The sequence below is a fragment of the Siphateles boraxobius genome, unplaced genomic scaffold (genome assembly GCF_051911475.1).
Source record: "Siphateles boraxobius isolate OS27281-9 unplaced genomic scaffold, OSU_SipBor_1 41, whole genome shotgun sequence".
Classification (NCBI taxonomy): Eukaryota; Metazoa; Chordata; class Actinopteri; order Cypriniformes; family Leuciscidae; genus Siphateles; species Siphateles boraxobius.
In genome coordinates this window covers 12125161-12151799 of record NW_027509042.1, presented here as the reverse complement: position 1 = coordinate 12151799, position 26639 = coordinate 12125161, and the positions used below count along the sequence as shown (strand labels likewise).

Here is a 26639-nt window from a genome sequence, read left to right as displayed (position 1 = left end):
CAATAGCTCACTTTTTTTAAATGTTAAATTGTAGTATGTTGTATTCAGTGTTAGCACTACATGCTTGGGTACTCAAAGTTCCTTCTCAAAGTTGCATTTCTTGCATAATGCCATAGAAATGCCATGGTCATTTGTACACTAGCATGATGGTTATACTGTTGTTTTTCACGTATCTTGGAGTAAATACCATGTCATATGAATATTGTAATCATACAGTACAATATATCTCTGTCATGCTATCCCCATATAATTTTTTTTAAGAATACATAGAGAATGTTTTGCTAGCAACTCATTCTTGATTGCTTGGGTTTCAGGTGTAGAGGCATTGGTGGGCTGGTTGTTGGACCATCCAGATGTTCACATTACAGATCTTTCAGATGCAGATACTGTTTCAGATGAATACTCTGATGAAGAGGTGCTGGAAGAGCTAGAGGAGCCTGAGCCAGCTTTCCCTGCGGTGTGTATAATTGCATTTACGCACAAACGGATCCGTCACACACCAGACATGAGGTGCAGATTCACTTGTTGTCATTTATTGTGTGACTAACGCTATTTCTTTTGCATGTCAGCCTCCTGGGGTTGTGGTAACTGAGAGTCAGACGTTTAAAAAGAGGTTGGATTTTCAGAGCAACGATGATTATGCTGTATATGTGAGAGAGAACATTCAGGTGAGGAGCTACAACTCTTAACTAACTGGTTTTCATATGCACTTTCAAAATGGGTATTTTGGGTTTCCTGTAAAAGTATTGAAACATTCTTAAAATGAGATTAATGTACTTGAGAGGCAACCTGACTGAACTGAGTGTGTTGTAGGTGGGCATGATGGTGCGTTGCTGCAGGACGTATGAGGAAGTATATGAGGGAGATGTGGGTAAAGTGATAAAGCTGGACAGAGACGGCCTACATGATCTGAATGTGCAGTGTGACTGGCAGCAAAAAGGAGGAACTTACTGGGTCCGTTACATCCACACTGAGCTGTTGGGTAATACTCTTTTTGTTCTGCTCTGCTCTTACACAACATAAAACACAGCTTAATTAAAAAATCAAATGACAAAAAAATTATATTAGGACTTCAACAGCCCATATAAAGTGGATTTAGGTCATTATTTAATTTAATTTATTTTTTAAATAAATAAATGTAATTCTGTATTTCACAGGATTTCCTCCTCAGAGTTCTCCGTCACATATAAAGATTGGTGATAAAGTGCGAGTTAAGCCCTCGGTCACAACGCCAAAGTATAAGTGGGGATCTGTCACTCACAGGAGTGTGGGTGTGGTCAAAGGTAACATAATTGTTTTAACTATTTCTCTTCACGGCTTTAGAGGAACAGTTCATCCCTTAAATGAGCAGCTCATCCTCATGTTGTTCAAAACCTGTTTGTTTTCCATTATTGAGTGAAATATCCTTATTTTGTATTTAGCTATTTGTTTTGCTATATATCTCAAACCTGTAGAACATGGTTGTCTATTCAGCTATAACTGAGAACTGTTGTATTTGGGTTTCATCATAGTATGTAACATTTGTGTCCAGCCTTCAGTGCCAATGGGAAGGATGTGATAGTGGACTTTCCTCAGCAGTCACACTGGACTGGACTGCTGTCAGAGATGGAGCTTGTGCCCAGCATACATCCTGGTGTCAGGTACACAGAGTACAAGTGAAAATCACATGAAGACAATGACTAAATAAACAACTAATAAACATTTTCTTACCTTTCACTTTCCTTAGGTGTGACGGATGTCAGATGTTTCCTATAAACGGCCCCAGGTTTAAGTGTCGGAGCTGTGATGACTTTGATTTTTGTGAGAGCTGCTTCAAGACCCGTAAACATGACCCTAGACATTCATTCGGACGAATAAATGAGCCAGGTCTGAGAGAATTATGTGTATTATTTAATAGCTACTTTATGTAGTGTAGCATTACAACAGTGTAAATTTCTTCATGGGATGTAACCAGTCTGGTTTGACCTAATCATTTCTCTTTAGCTCAGTCTCCCACCTTCAGTGGGCGCTCAGGAAAGCAGCTGAAGAGACATCACAGCAGTCAGCGTGGGATGCTGATTGACGAGTGGTCCAGAGTGGTGAAGAACCTCAGTGTGTCGTCCTCCGTTAACCAGGCGTCGAGGCTCGTAGACTCTGGAGAGCAGTGCTGGCAGTCCTCTGGCTCTCAGGGCAAGGTCTGTCTCATTATAGGCATACACTACCATTCAAAAGTTTTGGGGCAGTAAGATATATTTTGGAAAAAATGTATACAATTTAGTTACAGCAAAGACATTAATAATATTAATTAATAGTATTAATTAACATTAATTGTAGCCCACTTGTCTGATACCAAGGCACTGTCTGATTACCATCAGACAGTTAATAATCTGGTCACAACATTCCAAGAAATTTCCTTGGAGCTTAACATAAATAAAACCAAGGAACTATGCTGTCAGAGTAGGGAAACCAAGAATACACAGCAAATGTTTCAACCCCTCAGCATCAATGGACAGCCAGTTAAACAAGTCTAATGTTTTGAAATACCTTGGGACAGACATGGACACATCTCTGTCTTTCTCACAGCACGCTGAAACTGTGTATAAGAAAGCCCAGCAGCGCTTACACCTGCTGAGGAAACTTAGAGATTTTAGTGTGAGCAAGGACATTTTAACTAGGGTCTACCGGTCACTCATTGAATCCACACTCACTTTCAATATTTCAGCCTGGTATAATGCCCTTACCATCAAGAAGAAAAAAAAAAAGTTTATTTGCACGAATAATCAATCAGGCCAGTAAGATAATAGGCTCCCCTCAAATTTCCTTAATGGAACTTTATACCCAGTATTGAGGAAAGCCACTACAATCTCACAGGATCCCACCCACCCCCTAAATCAATATTTTCAGTTAATGCCATCAGGATTGAGTCGACGTTACAGAGTCCCACTTGCAAGGAAAAACATATATAAAAATTATTTCATTCCCACGGCTATTACTATATTGAATAACCATATATAGAATACATATATCTGTACAGCTAATGTGGCTATTTGTCTTGAGTGTATCCATGTTTTTGTATGTGTTTTTTTTTATGTCATCTGAGCCTGTCTTGTCAAAGACAAATTTCTGTCACTTGTGATAGACAATAAAGTTTATCTTATCTTATTACAAAAAATATTTTGAAGCACAACTGTTTTCAACTGTTTTCTTTAGCACCAAATCATTATCATAATGATTTCTAAAGGATCATGTGAGACTGAAGAATGGAGTAATGATGCTGAAAATTCAGCTATGCCATCACAGGAATACAGTACATTTTAAAATATAGAAAAGTTATTTTTAAATTGTTCAGTATTATGGTTTCACAATATTACTGTTTTACTGTGTTTGATTAAATTCAGCCTTAATGAGCAAAAGAGACTTTAAAACAATATAAAATATATTATTGACCCCAATCTTTTGAGTGATTTTGTTTGTTCGCATATCAGAGATAAATTGGAAACACTTGGTTGTAAGAATGAAGGAAAAAAAATATTATGCGTTTTTGTTTTGGTGGTTTTCAATAGCATTGGATCAGGTTGGAGCTTTTCCCAGATATCTTGGTACACAGGCTGAAAATGATTGTAGATCCGGCTGACAGCAGCTACATGCCTTCACTGGTGGTGGTGTCAGGTAAAAAACCATGAAGCCTTTTCAGGTCAGTCATAGTCTAACCTTTTATGGGTTACCTGATTAAACTGTGTTTGTCCTCCAGGTGGAAGCTCGCTCAATAACTTGATCGAGCTGAAGACCATCAACATCAATCCCACGGACACTGCGGTCTCCCTACTCAATGACTGCACAGATGTTGGTTTGAATTTCCTCACAAACATCTGTTCTTCAGGGCTGTTTCTTTAGGAATGCTAAGCACTCTTGTATTTGTGTGTTCAGTATCACAGGTACATCGAGATTGCCATAAAACAGTGCCGGAGCTCAGGGATTGACTGTAAGATCCATGGTTTGAGCATTGTGGGTCGAGTCCGTGCAGAGGATGAAGATCTGGCTACTGTGCCTTTCCTGGCATCTGACAATGAGGAAGAGGAGGATGAGAAGACAGCGACTGGAAGGTGATTATAAAGATGATTTTATATAGAAGAAAACACATGATCTGGTATGTCATTGAGTTTCTTTTTCCGACCTCTCTTTGCAGTCTGACTCGAAAGAGGTTGTCAGGGCTGGAGTCTGCTGCCACCATCAGAACTAAAGTCTTTGTCTGGGGTCTCAACGATAAAGACCAACTTGGAGGACTTAAGGGGTCCAAGGTCAGTAATGTGTAAAAATGCATTCAGTTTTGTAGTTTATTTTATTTATAAAAAAAAAATATATATATATATATAAAATAGAAATTAATTTGATTTAAAACAATATTTTTGCTTGAATGCTTGATGGAATAACTTTTTTTTAGCTATAGCTGGCATTGACATCTTATTGTCTTGCTCTCTCTCTCAGATCAAAGTCCCATCATTCTCAGAGACGCTGTCTGCTCTGAATGTAGTGCAGGTTGCTGGAGGCTCTAAAAGTCTTTTTGCTGGTGAGTTGTTTAAAAATAACAAAAGCAGGCCTTTGTTCTTTTGCTTGCTGCATAATAAAATGTGACATTTTTATGAAAAAAAATATGAGGCTGGTGTATTATACTGCGGTTACTGTCATTTTGCAAAAGGACACTCAATGCCCTGTTACAAGTTACAAATATGTCTTTCTAGTTGTATTTTAAATCTGAAATGATTTGCCATAGCATTGGATGCTTATAATTGTATTAAATTTTTACTTCTTTAACCAAAAGAATGATTCTTTGTTTTTCCAGTGACCGCTGAAGGTAAAGTATATGCCTGTGGAGAGGCCACTAATGGAAGACTTGGTTTAGGACTGTCCAGTGGAACCATCCCTATACCAAGACAGATATCTGCCCTCAGCAACTATGTGGTCAAAAAGGTTGCTGTACATTCAGGTATGGCCTCTTTCTGTTTTAAAGGGGACCTATTATGATCATTTATTATACCGTGTTGAAAATTATATTATACTCATTTTTGAGTGTAACTAAAAACATGTTTTCATGCATGTATCTTTAAATGCAAATGAGTTACTGTTCCCCGCCCCATCCAGAACAGCGTTGTGCCTTATGCCTCGGACACTCTGCCAAAAACGAACAAAACATGATCCTTTCACGTCTAATTGCTCTTAAATTGTGTTTGACATAACCTTGTGTGTATTTGACAAAGTTCACATAAATACAGTTGGTTATGTTTGTGTATGTAAACAGATCTAATATACACATGCACATTTTCTTTCCCCAGCTGTGTATTAAATTGACATCAGCGTTATATACATTACCTACAAGATATATCTAACTGCTGAACCTTAGAACCACATGTCACAGCAGTCTGAGGCCAGTAGCCTCAGACCAGAAGTTAGGGTGGTGCTGACGATCACGTATCCCGCCCCAAACACTTCACTATGATTATAAGCTGTACCTTAATGAATTCCCAACCCCACCCAACACTACAGCTACGACCTGGGCTCCAGTCTAACTTTTCCACTGGTTGCACTGGTGCTACCAACTTTCTCAGTTCGTCGCACCAGCATATGATTTGGTCGCACCTTTTTTTTTTTTTTTGCTACATGCCATGGGATTAATCAATGCATGCTGATGAATAGTGGTTTTAATGGACCAAGGCTAGCAAAGGCTTTCTGGGTTGCAGCAGAAATACCTGTAATATATTAATTATCATTGCCAAATTTCAGGATTTTCATGGATTTTGGACAGTAATTTTAAGCATTTTACATTTGAATTATATACAATCTATCTATTTACATTTGAATAATATTCTATCTATCTATCTGTCTATTATCATCTTTCTATCTTTTAAAAATCATTAAACATTCAAATGTATGCATTACATTTTAAAAGATTAGAGTATTATAATAATCTGATACAGATTTTTCGTTATCAAAGTTTATAGTAGTAACAAAGCAGAAATCTCACACTCCTTACCTTCTGCATTTTATAATAATTTCCTTTTCCTCTGTCGAGCGATCATGAGAGTAATCGCTCGACAGAGGAAAATATAACCGCTGAAAAGACGTAGGAGGAAGGGGCTCTGTGTTTCGTGAGACCATTTTTATCATTTTTATATGGTTTAATTCGTGAATTCGTAATTGGCACGTTTCACCATCAGTGTGGCAATGCGCATGACGTCTACGTTCGTCAATAAATAAACTGCACGTGTCTTGCGGAAGAACATTGTAGACGGAACTTCTCTCCGTTAATGTCTATGGCGATTCACGCAGGCACTGGGCTACTCCGCAGCCGAGACGACCCCGGGATAAAATAGTCATAATATAAACACTTATTATAGGCGTACCGTAGTGATTCAGAATAAGTCAAAAACACGGTTTGGAAAATGGATTCATGATGTAGCCTACTCGTTCATTTTGAACATAAGTTACGGACTGCAGCAGCTGATACAACGGCGTTCTGTTGCTCAATCGTCCACTCGCACAAATGCGACCACATAACATTTTAACTCGCACATTCTCAAAAAATTTGGTCGCAGTCTGGAACCCTGTTACCTACCCTTAATGATGCTATAAGCTCCAACTCAACACCGGTCTGAGGCTGCTGGCATGTATGTAGGCATGCAAGCAAGCTAATAGGGCAGATTCCATCGCCAGTCGTGGACTGGGCCTTTTCCAGTGTGACGTAACATTGGAGTACATTCCTGAACAGCTCATTTTAAAACACCGTTTCAGATTTATGGGCAAAATTACAAACTGAGTGGATGGATATTTACCACAATAGGGTGTTTGTGTACAAACTGTGGACACATAGTTATGTTCAAAAATAATATTACAGTGCATTTTGCATATTAGATTCACTTTAAGGAAATCATTCCATGTTGTCAGAACTTGTTTAAAGTGGATAAACTGTTTGTGTGCAGGTGGAAGGCATGCCATGGCGTTGACTGTGGATGGAAAAGTGTTCTCTTGGGGTGAAGGAGATGATGGCAAGCTTGGGCACTTCAGCCGAATGTAGGTTATTTGCATTTTCTCCCAGAGTAATGTAGAACATGTAGAAGATTTCTAGAGGGGTCTAATGAGAATAATATTTTTTAACCAGGAACTGTGATAAGCCACGGCTAATTGAGGCATTGAAAACCAAGCGCATTCGAGACATCGCCTGTGGCAGCTCTCACAGTGCTGCCATCACCTCCAGTGGAGAATTGTACAGCTGGGGTCTGGGTGAATATGGCCGCCTGGGCCACGGGGACAACACCACTCAGCTCAGACCCAAACTGGTATTTGTTTTACTTCCCTCAGTAAACTCAGACCTCTCGGTTCAGAACTGCAGAGTTCCAGTATATTTTGTAGAGCAATCCCTATAAGGTGGAGGTTATGTACAACTTGGAAAATTGATTTGGAGAAATTCACAATAATGCTTAATACGTCGACTCCAAGTCCAAAACAATCCAGCTTTTGGGCCCTTTAATCATTTTTTGCACAATGCCCTTTAGCTGGGCCAAGCATACAGTTTTACTTCAAGCATACAAGTGTGATTTTGAGCTAAAGAAACACATTTTATAATGTCATTAATGTAGGATTTTTTTATATGCAGTTAAAACTGAATCTTGAGAGTTATTGAGATTTCTGTCTTTCCCTATTCATGTAAGTAGGAGCTATACATGTATGCCTGTTGCGTACATAGAAAACAACTATCAAATTGCCAAGATGAGCGTAGAGTGAACTGACTTGTTTTAAAGAGACTTTGCTAATGCTCTTTGTACACCAGCTAAAATTAACTTGATGCTGTTTAGTACAGTGTTTCCCTGATGGCAGTAGATCAAACTCTGTATCTGGTTCGCAGGTCAAGGTGCTTTTAGGCCATCGTGTAGTCCAGGTGGCTTGTGGAAGTCGAGATGCCCAGACTCTGGCCCTTACAGATGAAGGTAGATACCGGCATTTTGTTTTGTAGACTTAATTTAAGGCGGTATCGGTTTGGTGTTTGTGTGTGTGTGTCTACTCGGCCTTAATGCTCTGTCATGACATGACACTTTAAGCTTGACGTCGACTAGTCGCTGGTCCTGGCTAGTAGGCGTGCAACAGATAAGAAATCTTGGAAGTCCAATTTAAACCTCTGTGTCCAAACAGTTAAAAAGACAAATAAATGCATTATCTGAGAGCACTCCACAATATGTTTGATTATACTATCTAGATGCTCAAAATTGATCAGGAGAATGCACGTTTTAAACAGCTTGTTGTACATGTAAGTTAAACGCCGTTCTAAACTAATGGGTGCTGTATTATAACGCACACACATACAGAAGCTTGCGCATTACGTGCAGATTGCACGGACAGAGAATCATTCAGTTGCGCAGAAATGTATTGTACTTTAGTCATATAAATTTAGACTTAAACACATATACACTAGTGGTTGAACGACTTCAGTATTTTTTTTTATATACATAGCTGAAGTTATATGAATGTATGTTTTGTAGGAATGGTGTTCTCATGGGGAGATGGAGACTTTGGGAAGCTGGGCCGTGGCGGCAGTGAAGGCTGCAACATTCCTCAGAACATTGAGCGTCTGAATGGGCAGGGAGTGTGTCAGATCGAATGTGGAGCTCAATTCTCCCTCGCCCTCACCAAATCTGGAGTTGTGTGGACCTGGTATGAACTTAAAAGGATATTTTTTTTTTTTTTACATTACAGGCATTAAAATACAATTCATGATTTATGAGTTAGCTTTTTTTCCAAGTAATCCCTAACATGATTGAAATTTCATGTTGTTGCATTGTGCAGGGGTAAGGGCGATTACTTCAGACTGGGTCACGGCACAGATGTTCACGTGCGCAAACCCCAGATGGTTGAAGGACTGAGGGGGAAGAAGATTGTTCATGTCGCTGTAGGGGCTCTGCACTGCCTGGCCGTCACAGACACTGGACAGGTGGGCCCACGAGTTTGTTTTTTGCTCAAGAACTCCTTCCTTTTACTTTGCATCATGAGTTGTTTAATGTGCCAAAATAAAAATAAAACCAAGCATAGTAAACAACTCTCCTTTTATTGATGAAAAGCTATTACGCTTTAGTGCTTGTGTAAGATGAAGTGTTGTTTTGGTAGGTGTATGCGTGGGGGGATAATGACCATGGGCAGCAGGGGAACGGCACAACTACGGTCAACAGGAAGCCTACGCTTGTGCAGGGTTTAGAGGGGCAAAAAATTACCCGTGTGGCCTGTGGCTCCTCTCACAGCGTGGCCTGGACCACCGTCGATGTCACCACACCCTCCGTCCACGAGCCGGTACTCTTCCAGACTGCCAGGGACTCTCTTGGAGCCTCTTATCTTGGTAAAATCTTCCCTATGTCCATTATCTTGGTGTCTCTGTGTGCCTGTTTCTTAAAATCTAAGATTTTGTGGGTAATTTTTCTTTAATAGGTGTGCCATCAGACATTGACCCATCTTTATTGAGTAATAAGCTGAATGGTGTGAGCAGTGTGAAGCCCAATAGGCCATCTCTGGCAAAGATCCTGCTCTCTCTGGATGGCAATTTGGCCAAACAGCAGGCCCTGTCCCATGTGCTCTCGTCCCTGCAGATCATGTATGCCAGGTATGACTTTAATGGCTTCAGAACTACTTTGCATCCCAGGTTGATTTGTTTTTCTGTTCCATAAAATATAATAAAAGCTCTGGCATCACTTAATCACTCTCATGTCATTTGAAATCCGTAGGGATGCAGTGGTGGGAGCATTGATGCCTGCCTGTATGATTCCATTGGAATGTCCATCCAGCTCTCCGGTGCCTCCCTCAGATTGTTCATCAGCTTCCAGCCCCTGTGAGGCTGAGGGTCCAGCCCTGCTCTCAGAGACAGAGGAGAGGGTCAGTCCGCACCCCTGGATGGACAGCAAACGAGGAGAGGTGAAGAATTATGCCTTTGCACGACTGCATCATTCACGTTTGTTTATTTAATGCTTAATTTTTAGTATCCCATAATGTTCAACTTCTTTAGCCTTTTTATTTTTTATTTTCCTTTTACGAAACAATCATTTATGTCAAAAAAAAAGTACATGCTCTGCATTTAAATGCGCATTCTGTCATATGTTATTGTGTGGTCTAGGTGACCACATCTGAGGATGCCACTACCCCGTCTTCAGCGGTGACCCCTGCCTCTGCCTCATCTCGGCCCTTCATCCCGGTCACAGATGACCCTGGTGCTGCCAGCATCATTGCTGAGACTATGACCAAAACCAAGGAGGTCAGTCACAAATTCAAACAAATAGATTATTTGTTTAATTATTATTTTTTTATTTTTTTATTTTAATTGATTTTTTTTAAATTGATTTAAATGTTCCTGTTGATCATACTTTTTAGATATTTGTTCCTGATCATTAAAATGAAATGCAAGCAAGGCTGTTTGAAAATTGGATTACATTTGTATGTTGTGCCACAATCCTTTATATAAACTGAAGTTAGCCTGGTTTGATTTATTTAAACAGGACTCTGAGAGTCAGAGTAAAGCTGTGGGCCCAGAGCCACAATATCTGGATGAGTTCACTGGTCTGCTGGTTCCCGATGACACACGTGTGATGGTGGACCTGTTGAAACTGGCCGTGTCTCTGCGCTCAGGTGATAAAGGAAAGGAAGTCCTGTCTGCTGTGCTATCTGGCATGGGTACAGCCTTCACACAGGTAAAAAAAAAACAGCTCTCCAGTTACTCACTACATGTTTTCCTAACTAAATTGGAATAATTTAATCTTTTCGTGCTTTGTTTACTCATATGTGAATGTATTTTTTTGCACGCAGGTGGCAGATATGCTGCTTGAACTGTGTGTGACTGAGTTAGAGGATGTGGCCACAGACTCTCAAAGTGGACGACTGTCCTCGCAGCCTGTGGTGGTGGAGAGCAGTCACCCGTACACTGATGACACTTCCACCAGTGGAACTGTGAAAATACCAGGTCACCTTATGCTTTTCTGTTTATGAAGCATCCTTCATTATGTAGCAGCCGTTACAACCTCATTAGTGGTGCTTGTCATTATTGCTACATTTGAACACATCCCTAAACCTAAGTGTTTAACTTTGTCACAATTAAGCAAAGCAAAGTTCTTCAGAAAATGTAAAGCTATAGTAATTTAATGAGGATGTGAATGAACCAACCCATTATTATTTAATGATAAATACAGTAAAAACAATAATATTTCCATTTGAATGTTTATATGTTATCTATTCCTGTGTTGGGAAATGCTGAATTTTCAGTGGTCATTACTCCAGTCTTCAGTGTCACATGATCCTTCAGAAATTATTCTAATATGCTGATTTGATGCTCAAGAAACATTTCTTATCAATGTAAAAAAAAATGGTGCATAATATATTTGTGGAAACCATGAGGCATTATTTTCAGGATCCTTTGAATAGAAAGTTCATAAGAACAGCATTTATTTGTTTGTTTTCAGGTTTGTTTTTTAAATTCGTAATGACTTTTATTCAGCAAGGATGCATTAAATTGATAAAAAGTGCAGCAATTGCTTTGAAAAATATTACTGACCCCAAACTTTGAATTGTAGTGTAGATGCTTTGTAGAAAATGAATAATTTAAAATATTCAAATCTCATAAGAAATCTTATTTAAATGGTTTCAGGTGCTGAAGGTTTGAGGGTAGAGTTTGATCGCCAGTGTTCAACAGAAAGGAGACATGACCCACTTACCATCATGGACGGAGCCAATAGGATTGTGTCTGTTCGATCAGGTGACATTCTTTGGTCTTTTTATTTAAACACCAGTCAAAAGGTTTGTTTGAACTACTGACCACATAACTTTACCTGTCTCCACCCCTTCAGGCCGTGAGTGGTCCGATTGGTCCAGTGAATTGAGGATTCCAGGAGATGAGCTCAAATGGAAGTTCACTAGTGACGGCTCTGTTAATGGCTGGGGCTGGCGCTTCACTGTCTATCCCATCATGCCGGCTGCTGGTATCAGTTTAATATGACCTCTCTTCATTTTTCATGCTTCATATGTATTTTGATTTTCTGAAGTGCTTGACCTTTTATTGAATTATTCGCAGGTCCTAAAGACCTCCTATCAGACCGTTGCATTCTGTCTTGCCCTTCGATGGATCTAGTAACGTGTCTGCTAGACTTTCGCCTGAACTTTGCTTCAAATCGCAGCATCGTGCCGAGGTTGGCAGCTTCACTTGCTGCTTGTGCCCAGCTCAGCGCATTAGGTAAGAGAAGAACCATTGAAAGAAGCGTTTACAGTTTTTATATTTTCATACACACAAACTTGTCTCATTTTGGTAAAGTTTTCCTTTCTGACATTGAAATAATAGGCCATTCATAATGAAAATCCAAGTTGTTTGTTTTTTGTAAAAAGAAAAAAAAAAAGTATCTATGGAGGGGAACTGACTGTTTTCAGAAATATTGTGATGGTTTTTTGTGCCACCTATTGACGAATGCGAAAAAATAAAAATTGATTTAATTAAATAATAATATAATTAAATATAGTATAGATATCTTTTTTTTTTACAATCATTTTATGGTTTAGGATGTTATATCATAGACATTATAATTGTTTCAAAACCACAATGCTACCTAAACATGTAGTTTATAAGAATTGTAACTTTTTTAGAATAATTTAAAAATAATTTGTTTTATTAGATATGAAATAACTAATAATACAAATAATTATTAGTATTAATTACTTTTCTACCAGTCTGGATTTTTAATTTTAAATTATATTTTCCAACATTATACAAGTCTAATTCTAGTCTAAAATGTAAATGTCTTTGTAAGGGTATGTATTAAGGTGATTTAATGCCATGCTGAAATCTCAAATTTTATGTTTTTTAATAATTTTTTGTTTCTGTATTTGTTTCTATGTGCATGGTCAGCGGCTGGTCATCGTATGTGGGCCCTGCAGAGACTACGCAAGCTCCTTACCACCGAATATGGACAATCCATAAACATCAATCGCCTCCTGGGAGATAGTGAAGGAGAGGCTCGCTCTATGGTTAGACAATGTACATTTTTGTATTGTATGGTTACACAATGTATATGTATTTGTGTTAATATAATAGAATTACTTTTTTTTTAGTTGTATAATTAACTTTCTCTGAATGTTTTGTAGAGTTTTACAGGAAGTGCATTAGCTGCTCTGGTGAAAGGACTTCCTGAGGCTTTACAGAGACAGTATGAGTATGAGGAACCTATAGTCCGGGGTGGCAAACAGCTACTCCACAGCCCGTTCTTCAAGGTGTGTTTGTGCGATGGGTAAATTTGAGAGATGGGTTTTCCAGAAATAATGTTTTATTTTTGTCTTGTTTAGGTGTTGGTGGCACTTGCTTGTGATCTGGAGTTGGACACTCTTCCATGCTGTGCTGAGACACACAAGTGGGCTTGGTTCCGCCGCTATTGCACTGCCTCTAGAGTGGCAGTGGCTCTGGACAAGAGGACCCCTTTGCCCCGTCCTTTCCTGGATGAGGTAGGCATTTCTAATATTGGTTTGAAATTAGAGAACTTCTTGATGGTTGAGATTCTTGACAATCACTACAAAAACAACAGATGCTATCTTGACATCAACTTGAAGCATTTTGTAAAGCTATTTAATACATTTATCCCTTTTTTTGTGTACATGTATATGCATCTGATCTAATGAATTATCTTTGATTTCCTGTGTAAAAAAATGCATATGTACATAAATAATTTTTTACTATAATATTTGTAATGTAAAAACATTTTGTAGTTTATAAAACCATATAGAATGTCAGCACTGCGCTGTTTTTTTGGTACAATTAATACTGATCCTAAATTCTCTTCATTTTCATCAGGTTGCAAAGAAAGTCCGCGAGCTGATGGCAGACCATGAGAACATGAACACGCTCCATGAGAGTCATGATCTGTTTAAAAGAGAGCAGGATGAGCAGTTAGTTCAGTGGATGAACAGGTAATGTATTGTTTCAGCCAGTGAAGTATAAGCAAAAATGTTGTACTTTTTAAGTGATGCTTTAAATGGTCGGGATTCCAAAGTCATTTGTTAAATTTTGTGATTTGTTCACGTTTATTCTTATATAGGCGGCCAGATGATTGGACACTCTCAGCGGGTGGCAGTGGGACCATCTATGGCTGGGGACACAATCACAGGGGTCAGTTAGGTGGTATTGAAGGGGCAAAAGTCAAGGTTCCCACACCAACAGATGCTCTTGCAACACTGCGACCTGTTCAGCTGATCGGTGGAGAGCAGACCTTGTTTGCTGTCACTGCTGATGGGAAAGTAAGGCTTCATCTGCTTTTTACATTTTAAAAGACTTATTTAATTTTCAACCAGCATGGTTTCTTTAAATTTTTCAATATAAATTTCATTTGTATTTTTTTTTTTTTCTCTCAGCTGATACATAATTAAATACAGACCGATGTTGTATTGGACCTCTGTTGTAGCAGTTGCTCTAATCTCTAGTGTCAGTCCCTATGTCAGCTGGATAATCCTTAGTAACTTGTCTTTGCTGTCCTCAGCTGTATGCCACAGGATATGGTGCCGGTGGTCGGCTGGGAATAGGAGGCACAGAGTCCGTCTCCACTCCGACCCTGCTGGAGTCAATCCAGCATGTTTTCATCCGGAAGGTGGCTGTGAACTCTGGGGGCAAGCACTGTTTGGCTCTCTCCTCTGAAGGAGAACTGTACTCCTGGGGAGAGGCTGAAGATGGGAAACTGGGTCATGGAAACAGAAGGTCAGCCTCATACTGTGGTTTCTACTGTTGTCTTTTCATATGGGCACCTTTGGTTCATCTTCATGCAGTGACCTTCTGCATGCTTAACTTTCATTATTCAGCTGATTTTCATTTTCACAATGCTTACAGAAAAGTATATTATTGGACGTGGTACCATAGTTGTACCATGGTTTATAGAACTCGTATAGTGGTATTCTTTTAAAGTGTCTTTGGTAACGCATTATTTCGATAGTCCACTTTAGACATTCTGTTGTCTATAATAACTAGTACTTGACGTAGTTACACAGTTACTCAGCAGATAGTCTACTAATATTCTAACTCTTTATTTTTATGTTTCCCCAACAGTCATTCTACTGACTTTAAGTAACTTATTCTAATATCCCTAACCTAACTGTCTACTAATACTCTAATGAGAGTAAGTTGCAAAGTTACTTGTAGTTAGTAGAATGTCTTAAGTGGAGTATCATGTAAATTTCAGAATTTTATACCATGGAATATGTCAGAATACCATTGTTTTACTAGCTGATACCATCACTGTATAGTACCACAGTTCTTCCTGTAGTTCCTTAAAGAACCAAAAGTCATTACCCACTCAAATATGTGTGCTGGACTATCACTGATTTGTTATAGCAGCTTGTATTAATTGGTACAGTATGTGTGGTCTTTTCCCCAGCCCTTGTGACCGTCCCCGCGTGATTGAGTCTCTCAGAGGTGTGGAAGTGGTGGACATTGCGGCTGGTGGGGCTCATAGTGCCTGCATCACAGCCAGCGGAGAGCTCTACACATGGGGAAAAGGGCGTTATGGTCGCCTTGGTCATGGAGACAGTGAGGACCAACTTAAACCAAAACTGGTGTGTTCATTCGGCATTTTAATGCATATTTATCTACAGTAGCATGAAAACAATGAAAATTGCAATTAGGGAATTTTTTTAACAATTTCGTTATTAAATTTGTTCATATTTTCATATTCATATTTTATCATAATTTAATTTTGTACTTGTATAATTTATGTTCAGTTTTTATTAGTTCATCAGCAATTGCTGTGTACAATCTCTATATTTAGAAAAAAATCGTTTTAATGAGTGACTGGGAAAATGATGGAAATGAATTTATAAAATGAATAATAATAATTTTAAAATAATTTTAAAATACATAACTAAACTAAGCAATCAAACTGAATCACTAAAATTAGTCAGGCTTGTCAATGGTAGTTTTGTTTATTTATTTTTTGAGTATTGTAACTGGACATTTTTGAAAAGTGATGCTAAATATAATTTAGTTAATAGTATAATATGTGCTTTGCCTGTGCATGTGTATAGGTGGAGGCTCTGCAGGGTCACCGGGTGATAGACGTTGCATGTGGCAGCGGGGACGCTCAGACTCTGTGTCTGACTGATGATGACATGGTGTGGTCATGGGGGGATGGAGACTATGGCAAATTGGGCCGAGGAGGTAGTGACGGATGTAAAGTGCCTATGAAGGTGAGACTGCTTGTGCAGATACTCAAGTATCAAAGGTTTTCTTGTTTAGTGATTCCTGTATTCACATCTCATTCTCTCTTTCTCTGCTTAGATTGACTCATTAACTGGGTTGGGTGTTGTGAAAGTGGAATGCGGCTCTCAGTTCTCTGTGGCTCTCACCAAGTCTGGAGCAGTTTACACATGGTAATCAATCCCTCAATACAGTTGTACCGTAAGCTAATCTTTTATTTAAGACACATATAGAGTAATTTACATGTCCATGTGTGTTTTAGGGGGAAGGGTGATTACCACAGGCTGGGACACGGCTCGGATGATCATGTTCGCAGACCCCGGCAGGTCCAGGGTTTGCAGGGCAAGAAGGTCATCGCCATAGCAACTGGTTCTCTTCACTGTGTATGTTGCACAGAAGATGGTAGGTCATCTGGACTATGTTTCTAAAACTTGTTTTTATTTGTGTTAAGCAGGCCTTTGTAACCCTTATCATAATCTTGTTTAAGAGCTGTAGGGTCTTTATAGCATTCATATTTTATATATAGGGTCCCCACTGGTCCTTAAAGTCTTTTAAGGCCATAACAATCTTAAATGGTAAGAAAAGTCTTTCATTATAATTTCAAGAGGTCTTAAATTTGGGGGCAGGAAAACAGGAATTGCTAAATGGCTTGTGAATGTATTAAAATTCAAAAGACGGTGATTTAATGAAATAAATGTGACTGCTGCACGTTTCATAGTAAAAACGTGATGCTGTTGCAAGTTCTACAAAATCGCTGTTTCAGGGCTGTTTACAAATTATGAATACTGTGCATTTATGCCAATCGATAGCTTATGCTCTACTGTTAAAGTATTATGATCATGTTTAACTTATATCATTTATATCATGCCTACAAACTCGTTGCATTTCTAAAAAGTGCAGCTGCATTGTAAACAATGGTTACCAGAGTAATCGCTATATTTCTGCTGTTATATAGACCTTATGTAGCCCCGCCCATTCTCAGCGCTGATTGCACTCGTTGTCTTTTGTCTTCCGGTCTGTATTTTCACAGCGATCTTGCGTGTTTATGAATAAACGGCTTGTTTTAAAATCTTCCCGGTCTACTGACATTTGTTAAGACATCTGCTTTAAACATTACAAGCCTCATGATAACTTTCGTTAACTTTACATTAAGTAAATCCATTTCAAAAGTTAATTACAAAAGCTTATTAATTGTCTGCGCCCTCGTTTCTCTGGCGCATAAGCTCTATAAGCGCCATCTGCATTTTCATTCAGCCGGTGGATCGAAAAGAAGTTAAATATTCTTAGAATTAGGATATAAATCATATTTTAAATAATATAAATATACTCATTTAGAATTTTGACTCACCCCTTTTCTTGAAAATGGTTTAAAGGCTGAAATGTGAGGTTTACCATTCAAATAATAAAGGTTTTGACAAAAACAAAATGTTAAAGTTGTTAAAATAATTTTTAGAGGTTTTGCTCTACCCATCTCATCATCTCATGCATTAATTTTATTTGTGCAGGTCTTAAAAAGCCTTAAATTGATTTTTACGAAACCTGCAGATACCCTATGTATAGATATTTAGTATTTTCTTTTGTCTGGCACTGTCTGTATACTTAGTCATTTGTATTTTGTGAAGTATATGCTAAAAACATGAATGTAAACACACAGGGGAAGTGTACACATGGGGTGACAATGATGAGGGTCAGCTCGGCGATGGGACCACCAATGCTATTCAGCGGCCTAGGCTGGTGGCAGCACTTCAGGGCAAGAAGATCAACCGCGTGGCTTGTGGCTCCGCACACACACTTGCCTGGTCCACTAGTAAACCTACCAATGCTGGAAAACTGCCCGCTCAGGTACCGTGCCACCAAATATAGCTCAGACAACAAAACATTTTCAAAGAACTAAATATTTAACCATTCAGCCTTTAAAATGTGCTAAATGCTGCATGTAAATGATTAAATGCTTGTCTGTAGGTTCCTATGGAGTACAACCACTTGCAGGAGATTGCCATCATAGGCCTGAGGAACCGATTACTGCTACTTCACCACATCTCGGAGCTCTTCTGCCCCTGCATCCCGATGTTTGACCTAGAAGGACGACTGGGCGAGACTGGACACGGTGTCTCCGTTGGCTTTGACACACTCCGTGGAATCCTCATATCACAGGGAAAGGTGAGGATATTTTAAAGGAGTATTATTTACTTTAATTACGATTCCTAAGTATATGTATTTACTTTTTTTCCCCTCTTTTTTTCTTTCTCAATGTCTATAGGAGGCAGCATTCCGTAAAGTGGTGCAGGCCACCATGGTTAGAGACCGACAGCATGGCCCAGTGGTGGAGCTGAACAGGATACAGGTACAAGTCCATTAAAAACTGCTCACTTGGTTTGAGATTTGCATTCAACCATATCCCAATTTGGCCTCAAATACAGTAAATGTCACTGTCTTAACTAAATAAATTAATTCATTCATTTTGGACATGTATTTATAACATTTAAAATATGTTGTATATTTGCAATAAACAGGGGCTCATGTCAGTAAATTAAATAGTTACCCACAAGTTGTTGTTATTATGTTTAAACAATTTATAAGATTTTTTTTTTCATTAGTAAGAATCAGACAATCATTCTTTGTTGCTATTTTAAAATTTATTTAAATGTATTTTTTTATTTTTTTTTTCGAAAAACTTGGACCAAAAATGCATGTTATTTCCTCACCAAAGCTAATTTTTACTTGCGTTTCCAACTTGGTTTGAGAGTTCATTAGGATGGAATCCAAAATGAACAATTACTTTTAATGGGCAAAAATAGCTAGCGGGTCCTCCGTAAAATTGTCTCCCTTTCCCTAATCACCGTAATTACCATTGCATTTTCTGCGTCTTCCTGTCGGCATGGACACAAAAGTGCCGTGTGCACCATTTGATTATTATCATTAATTTTATTTTTGTTACCATTTTGAGCGAGAGTTAGCGGCCCTAAATCTTAATATTTTGAGATGTTCACTAAGCATCATATGAATTTGTGATTTATTTTTGGACCTGCTCGTCATGAGATTTACCCCCAAATATGTATCTTCATTAGTCCAGTGTCCCTCCAATAGGGCCCCTGGAGTCTGGCAGGGATCTGCTGGAAAACTTAAGAGTGGTGTTTATACAGTACTTCACAGCAGAATTGCTATATATGGAGAAGCCTGTAATAATGAATCCTTTCTCATTCTTTATATCAGGTCAAGCGTTCCCGCAGTAAAGGAGGACTGGCTGGACCAGATGGCACCAAGTCAGTGTTTGGGCAAATGTGTGCCAAGATGAGCTCTTTCAGCCCCGACAGTCTGTTGCTGCCACACCGGGTCTGGAAGGTCAAGTTTGTGGGTGAGTTTGTATCTAGAGAGGGATGATTTTACATGAAAGAGGGGAATTGGTGGGGAACCGACCCTTAGATCATGGCCAGTCTACACCATGTTTCTGACCTTGTGTGTGTTTGTAGGCGAATCGGTCGATGACTGTGGTGGTGGATACAGTGAATCTATTGCTGAAATGTGTGAGGAACTACAGAACGGTCTTACTCCTCTCCTCATCGTCACTCCTAATGGGCGAGATGAGTCGGGAGCAAACAGAGATTGCTTCCTGCTCAACCCAGCTGCCAAGTCCCCTCTGCACATCAGCATGTTTCGCTTCCTAGGTACCACCTGCTTGTGTTTCCTAAACTAAAAATACTTTCAAGTCTTTATAGGAAAAGTCTCTAATTTCACAACTATATTATTTCCCTTCATTAGATCTGTTGGTATACCATTATCTGTTTTTATTTGTGTACAGGGGTGCTCCTGGGCATAGCAATCCGTACAGGAAGTCCTCTAAGTCTGTACCTGGCTGAACCTGTGTGCAAACAGCTGGCAGGCATGAACCTGACCATTGCTGATCTCAGTGAGGTAATAATAATTATAATAATTCATTACATTTTATACAGCGCCTTTCTCGGCACTCAAAGCGCTTTACATGGGAGGATGAATCTCCTCAACCACCACCAATGTGCAGCATCCACCAGGATGATGCGACGGCTGCCATGCTGCGCCAGAACGCCCACCACACACCAGCTTATTGGTGGAGGAGAGACAGAGTGATGAAGCCAATTAGGGATGATTAGGAGGCCACTGGGAAAATTTGGCCAGGATGCCGGGGTTAAACCCCCACTCTTTCGAAAGACATCCTGGGATTTTTTGTGACCACTGAGAGTCAGGACCTCGGTTTAACGTCCCATCCGAAGGACGGTAGTAGTAGTAGTAATAGATTTTATTTTCTCCGTGGGGCAATTGGATTTGCGGCACAGTCGCAGGGCACTTAATGACATGACATCAGACATAGACATATGACACCAACAATAAAATACAAAACAGTACACTATACTCCCTTGGGTCTGACCAGACCACCCGGACATCCAGCTTATTTTGGGTGATTTAAAGCTTTTATGGCTTGTGGTACAAAAGAAAATTTCGATCTATTATTAGTCAAAATTGGTAGACTGAAACGACACCTAGATGGCATTAATTTAAAATGAGATGCTAATGGGTGTGTGTGATCACATACAATGCAATTAGCCTTGTTCACCACCCTGTCTTTGTAAATGTGTTCAATGCTCGGTAGAGTTATCCCAAGTAACTTGCTGGCAGAAGTAACTGTTTTTCTGATTATCTTTTTCTGGGATTCGGTGGCATTTCCGAACCAACAGATAATGCAGCAAGTTAAAACACTTTCAATAAAAGCAGTATAGAACATTTGAAGCATTTTGTTATTAACATTAAAAACAAGCAGTTTCTTTAAAAAATACATTCTTTGCTGTGTCTTAGTGTGCAAAAAAATCAGTCCATGAGTCCCATTTAAGCTTGTTGTCCAGTACAGTGTGCTCTTTGACAGTATAGTGTCCCCGTCACTATTTTGGGGCATTAGGACCCACACAGACCACAGGGTGAGCGCCCCCTAATGGCCTCACTAACACCTCTTCCAGGAGCAACCTGGTTTTCCCAGAAGGTCTCCCATCCAGGTACTGACCAGGCTCAACCCTGCTTAGCTTCTTGGGCTATAGGGTGATATGGGTGCTGGCATGGTAGTGGTCTCTCTGTGTGTCTGTGAGAAACCAAGGTTATCATTAACTAAAATGATTACAAATTTAAAACCTAGATTAAAAAAAAAAAAGTAAATAAAAAATACAATTTGTAGTGTTTTTTTGTTTTTTGGGGGGGCAGGGAGTTGGTTCTCTCTCTCTCTCTCTCCTTCTAATCAGCACTTCAGGATTACATGACATGGTATGTCTGTAGTTGGAGCTTATGGCAAGGCCTATTGAATCCATTATATAAATGAATGGAATGAGAGCACATACCTCTTGTGCATTCTGTACATTTGTTCTGGTGGTGGTCAGCTGACATAGATGCCAGTCATAAACCTACCACCTTTAATGCATATATACTGTAAGCAGCTTTCTCTAAATCTGTGGCATGTTTGTGCTACAGTAATGCTGCATTTCTCAGCAGTTGCTTACATCAAATTACAGGAATGTTATGCAGCTATACAAATATAACTCTTTTAATTGAACGATCTCTGAGATATAAAGTGTGTGAGTGTGCACACATGCACGTGTGATGAATGTGAGTGTATGCATCTCCTGCATTCACGCTGAGATCATGTGTTGCTGAGACGTCTGCAGTGATGGCGTCTCTCAGCACAGGATATCTCTTCCTCACAGAGCAGCTGTTGTTTGTTGCTTTTGCCTGGAGATATCAGAAAGGTTAAAGAGAAAGATTACCAAGCACAAGACAACAGTGAGACACTGACTGTGATGCACTCTAAAACACCCACACATTCCTTTCATTCATTCCCGTCATTTGCACAGGTTCAGATTAGCTTTAATCATCTTTGTTGAATGAATCTTGGTCACACTTGAGTCATGGACACATTCTTTGCTAGATCACTCAGATCATCCAACTACAACTTGAAGGTTTGCTGGTACCTAAATCTGAAAAGTGGCAGATTTTTATTTAAATTCTGTGTAGTTTAAAAGTTTTGAGTTTGTAAGATTTTGAAAGAAGTATCTTAATATTTGACAATATTACTGTTTACACCATATCACAATTCAAATGTATATTTTAATATATTTTAAAAATGTAATTTATTACTGTGATTGCTAAGCAGATTTTTCAGATATTTTTGTGGAAATTGGAATACTATTTTCAGGATTTTTGATTAATCAAAAGTATAAAGAACAGCCTTTTTTTAAAATAGAAATATTTTGTAACATAATGTCTTTACTCTCACATTTGATCAGTTTAAGGCTAAATTAAAGTATTCATTTGTTTAAAAAAATCTTACCATAATATTTTGAGCAGTGTGTGAATATATAGTATATTTATTGAAATGAAATGTTGCCTTGGCTTTCTTTGTTTAATCCAACCTCACATTCCTTTTGCGTTAGGTGGACAAGGACTTCATCCCCGGTCTGATGTATATCCGAGATAGCGAGGCATCTGCGGAGGAGTTTGAGGCTATGCCCCTGCCCTTCACTGTGCCCAGTGCGTGTGGACAGGAAGTCCAACTCAGCTCCAAATATTCCCACATCACCTTAGAGAACCGAAGTGAATATGTACGGCTAGCAATAAACTACAGGTGTGACTAATTTGAGAGAGAAAAAAAAGTGTTAACACATTGTGAGGAAATAAATAAATATTACTGGTATGTTGTTGTTTTGTTCTTCCAGGCTGCATGAGTATGATGAGCAGGTGTCGGCAGTAAGGGAAGGTATGGCACGTGTGGTCCCGGTGCCTCTCCTCTCTCTCTTTACCGGCTATGAGCTAGAGACCATGGTGAGTGTGTCTTCAACACAAACGCACACGGAGCAAATATGTTGTCAGGAGTTCTTGTTAGACTTCATGTCACGTGTTTGTGTTGTCTAGGTGTGTGGTAGCCCGGACATCCCCCTGCACCTGCTCAAATCTGTGGCCACGTATAAGGGGGTGGAGCCCACTTCTCCTCTGATCCAGTGGTTCTGGGAGGTGATGGAGTCTTTCTCTAACACAGAACGCTCGCTCTTCCTCAGGTTCGTCTGGGGTCGCACGCGCCTCCCCAGGACCATTGCGGACTTCCGTGGACGAGACTTTGTGGTGCAGGTAACTTGTGACTTTGAAAAGTGTCACTAAAAGGCATAGTTCCCCCCAAAATTAAAATCTACTCAACCGTATGTCAATCCAAACCCAAATTAATTCTTTCTGCTGTCAAAATGAATGGTAAAAAAATAAATATATATATATGTATATATGTGTGTGTGTAATATAATATAATATAATATATACACACATGCACACATTAATGCATACAGTATATGTACAGTATGTATGTCAGTGGCGTGCAGCCCATACAAGCTCTGAATCCTCTGCATACCTAAGCCATTCATGGACTCGCTGATTAGTATTAACACTATAAATTACTATAAATTTCCTTATTTGAGGTGTACCATAAAGCTTACATGATAAAATGTTAGTAATACGTATGTAAATCTGTCATTTTTTTATTTGCCAAACAACGATCATTTTCTTCAAATCTGCCACTCGCTGATAGTTCCGGGTAAGTGGATCCACAGCAGCTTTGGCACCTACGCTCTGTTATGTATCGTCATCACTGTCTCGTGTTCGCATTGGTTTGCTGGCATATGGGGGATTTAATGCGCAGGGAAAGCCGTCCGTGGATCGCTCGCCCCAGAGGAAAAATGTGCCGCTGCTGCCAGATCTCGATCACGAAAATTGTTTGATACAAGACTAACTAGACTAAATCCAGTTAAAAAAAGTCAGAACTGAAACTACGTATTTTCATAGTATTTTTTTTCCGTTAAATTTATTTTTAACGAAAACTTGTAAACCATTTAAAAGAATAATTATATTTGTATTATACTTACATTTATTCTAATGATATTTTAACTCAACACCTGACTCAACAACGGCTGCTTGTGAAGGTAAATGTTGGCTACTTATAATAAATGGTCAAATATATTAGGAAACTTTTAGCTGTGTTGCTGTGTGTCATGAGAGTAAGCAACTAAGCAGCTTTGTCTAGAGCAAACGCGCTTATTATAAACCCATCCAATGTGCACCAGGTGCATTTTTGACATAACGTGTCACCCAGCATACCCGGTTAAAGTCACAGTTCGCCACTGATATAAATATGTGTGTGTGTGTGTATTATAAAATATAATTGCTCATTTTTAGAGTTTTTGCCCTATTTGTCCAGGTTCTGGATAAATACAACCCACCCGACCATTTCCTCCCTGAGTCCTACACCTGCTTCTTCCTGCTCAAGCTGCCTCGCTACTCCTGTAAGCTAGTCTTGGAGGAGAAACTCAAATACGCCATTCACTTCTGCAAGTCCATTGACACGGATGACTACGCACGGATTGCTTTGAGCGGTGAACCCGCTGCTGATGACAGCAGTGACGACTCTGACAATGAGGATGCGGACTCGTTTGCTTCCGACTCCACACAGGATTACCTGACAGGACACTGAACTCTTAACCCCTGGTTAAACTGTCTCACAAACACACACACACACACACACACACGGACATGATGTGGTCTTGAAAATAAGCTGACAAGAAGAAAAAGTTTAAATGAAAACCGAACCGAAGATGTTTGTTTTAACCTCACTTATTAATATGTGCATAGACACAAATACAACTAAATGAAGAGAAATATGTGTATATCATTATGTGCAATTAGCTTTAAAGCACTATAAGCTGGTGAAAAGCAAAATAGAGAGTTTTTTTTTTATCTTTGTTGTGAAGAGAACCAGGAAGACAGGAGAAACTACACATCTCTTTGTGTTAAACGTTGTGCTCACGTTTTATTACAGAGGACAGACTGCTTAGCCTAGCACTGTGGTAGCGTCTCTGTGAAGATCTTCACATCAATTTTGTGTTAAATAGCTAGTATTATGAATTTTAGCTTCGCCTCTTTGTTTGAAAACAGCAGTGTTTCTTTAAGAACCTTTTTAACTTGGAGCAGGACATTTTGTGTTCTCATTTGATCAGTGGAAGCCTGATCAGGGGTTGTTTTTAGTTTGTCAGTCACTGTATCCTCTCCTCCCATATGTGTCTGCACTGTTCTCCTTATGGAATGTATATAATTTGATTGTGCCATGTGTTTATGAGAAATCTCATTCCCATGTTATAAATAAATGGTAATTACTGTTAATAAATTTAAAACAAATTTCTCTTGTAAGTTTGTTGTTGTTTTTTCGATTTTGAATTTAAGTATTTGTGTATTTTTGTGTTTGTATTGCACATTTGAATTGGGGATAATTTTAAAAAGAGAGGAAAAAGCAGGCAGTCTTGCGTGCTCATTGGCTGCCCTGCGGCAACTGCAGCAGCCTACCACTGAGCCTCGCGCGTGACGTCACGCCCAATGAGGGCGCCCGCGCCCTTTACGGGTCAAAGCCCGCCAAAAGGGATGTGGTTTAGCGTATAAAAGGCAGGCTCGGTAGGCAGCTCACTAGTTTTCATCGACCGAAGCGAAAATCGCTCGTGGCCCTAGCACGGTCGGATTACACAATACTCGTTCCTTCTTTCAGAGAGCAACGAGGTTACGTATGTAACCGAGTACGTTCTCTTATGAGAGGTACTCTCGTATTGTGTAAGTTTTTTACGCTACGGGAACCCATTGTCAACGCTGTGTGCGCCAAGCATCCACTTCATGAGTCCCAGGGAATCCCCCCTAAACATAGATAAGTGGGAAACAGGCGGCCAGCAGCGCGGGCCAGCACGTTCATAAGCACATATATAGGGCATACAGAGCAGCGTTGCCAGTCTATATAAACCCTCACCATACAGTGCAGCTCAACCAGGAGAGCTAAGGTCACATGAGAGTAGTCTGCGCACGATTAGATCTGGGCAGAACATATACACCACTCATACTGACAGAAGTCTATCCTGCAGGGCGGGAACTTCCAGGTTATAAAACCTAACAAACGCTGGACCAAGCCCACGACGAGGCCACGCCTCTAGTGGAATGAGCCCTGACACCAAATGGGCATTACAGACATTTAGACACATAAGCGGATGCAATAGCATCCAGTATTCATCTGGATAGGCTCGGTTTCGAGGCGGCGAGACCCTTGGTGCGCCCACCAAACGAAACGATGAGCTGCTCCGAGCGCCTGAAGGAGGCGGAGCGCGTAATGTAAGTCCTCAGCGCCCTAACGGGGCAGAGGAGACTGACATCGCTCTCACTATCGGATGCAGGCAGAGCAGGTAGAGAAATGACCTGTGCTCTGAAGGGAGTGCCCAACACCTTAGGAACATAGCCATGTCTTGGTTTTAGGATGACTTTGGAGTCATTTGGTCCAAACTCAAGACACGCAGCGCTAATGGATAGCGCGTGTAAATCCCCCACACGTTTAACTGATGAC

At 39.7% G+C, this 26639-nt stretch overlaps 1 protein-coding gene across 2 annotated transcripts in view; it reads left to right on the top strand.

Moving 5' to 3' along the window:
• Nucleotides 1–25441, top strand: part of herc2 (HECT and RLD domain containing E3 ubiquitin protein ligase 2) — a 68519-nt gene extending 43078 nt beyond the window's left edge. For both annotated transcript variants that reach the window (XM_077198437.1, XM_077198438.1), the window contains exons 46-92: nt 315–457; nt 570–668; nt 814–982; nt 1158–1283; nt 1532–1640; nt 1727–1866; nt 1984–2174; nt 3543–3648; nt 3731–3822; nt 3907–4082; nt 4166–4277; nt 4465–4546; nt 4820–4963; nt 6954–7044; nt 7133–7310; nt 7877–7958; nt 8508–8679; nt 8812–8956; nt 9130–9355; nt 9445–9616; nt 9738–9924; nt 10124–10261; nt 10503–10694; nt 10810–10963; nt 11645–11752; nt 11844–11975; nt 12068–12226; nt 12893–13011; nt 13129–13254; nt 13327–13482; nt 13829–13944; nt 14073–14271; nt 14511–14725; nt 15399–15576; nt 16045–16206; nt 16298–16389; nt 16479–16618; nt 17871–18058; nt 18179–18376; nt 18477–18560; nt 19430–19571; nt 19687–19881; nt 20016–20128; nt 22663–22853; nt 22945–23050; nt 23141–23353; nt 24468–25441. In XM_077198437.1, the coding sequence (XP_077054552.1) occupies nt 315–457; nt 570–668; nt 814–982; nt 1158–1283; nt 1532–1640; nt 1727–1866; nt 1984–2174; nt 3543–3648; nt 3731–3822; nt 3907–4082; nt 4166–4277; nt 4465–4546; nt 4820–4963; nt 6954–7044; nt 7133–7310; nt 7877–7958; nt 8508–8679; nt 8812–8956; nt 9130–9355; nt 9445–9616; nt 9738–9924; nt 10124–10261; nt 10503–10694; nt 10810–10963; nt 11645–11752; nt 11844–11975; nt 12068–12226; nt 12893–13011; nt 13129–13254; nt 13327–13482; nt 13829–13944; nt 14073–14271; nt 14511–14725; nt 15399–15576; nt 16045–16206; nt 16298–16389; nt 16479–16618; nt 17871–18058; nt 18179–18376; nt 18477–18560; nt 19430–19571; nt 19687–19881; nt 20016–20128; nt 22663–22853; nt 22945–23050; nt 23141–23353; nt 24468–24740 (7031 nt within the window). In that variant the 3' untranslated portion in view covers nt 24741–25441. The remainder of the gene's footprint in view (nt 1–314; nt 458–569; nt 669–813; nt 983–1157; nt 1284–1531; nt 1641–1726; nt 1867–1983; nt 2175–3542; nt 3649–3730; nt 3823–3906; nt 4083–4165; nt 4278–4464; nt 4547–4819; nt 4964–6953; nt 7045–7132; nt 7311–7876; nt 7959–8507; nt 8680–8811; nt 8957–9129; nt 9356–9444; nt 9617–9737; nt 9925–10123; nt 10262–10502; nt 10695–10809; nt 10964–11644; nt 11753–11843; nt 11976–12067; nt 12227–12892; nt 13012–13128; nt 13255–13326; nt 13483–13828; nt 13945–14072; nt 14272–14510; nt 14726–15398; nt 15577–16044; nt 16207–16297; nt 16390–16478; nt 16619–17870; nt 18059–18178; nt 18377–18476; nt 18561–19429; nt 19572–19686; nt 19882–20015; nt 20129–22662; nt 22854–22944; nt 23051–23140; nt 23354–24467) is intronic.
• The last annotated feature ends 1198 nt before the right edge of the window (nt 25442–26639 follow it).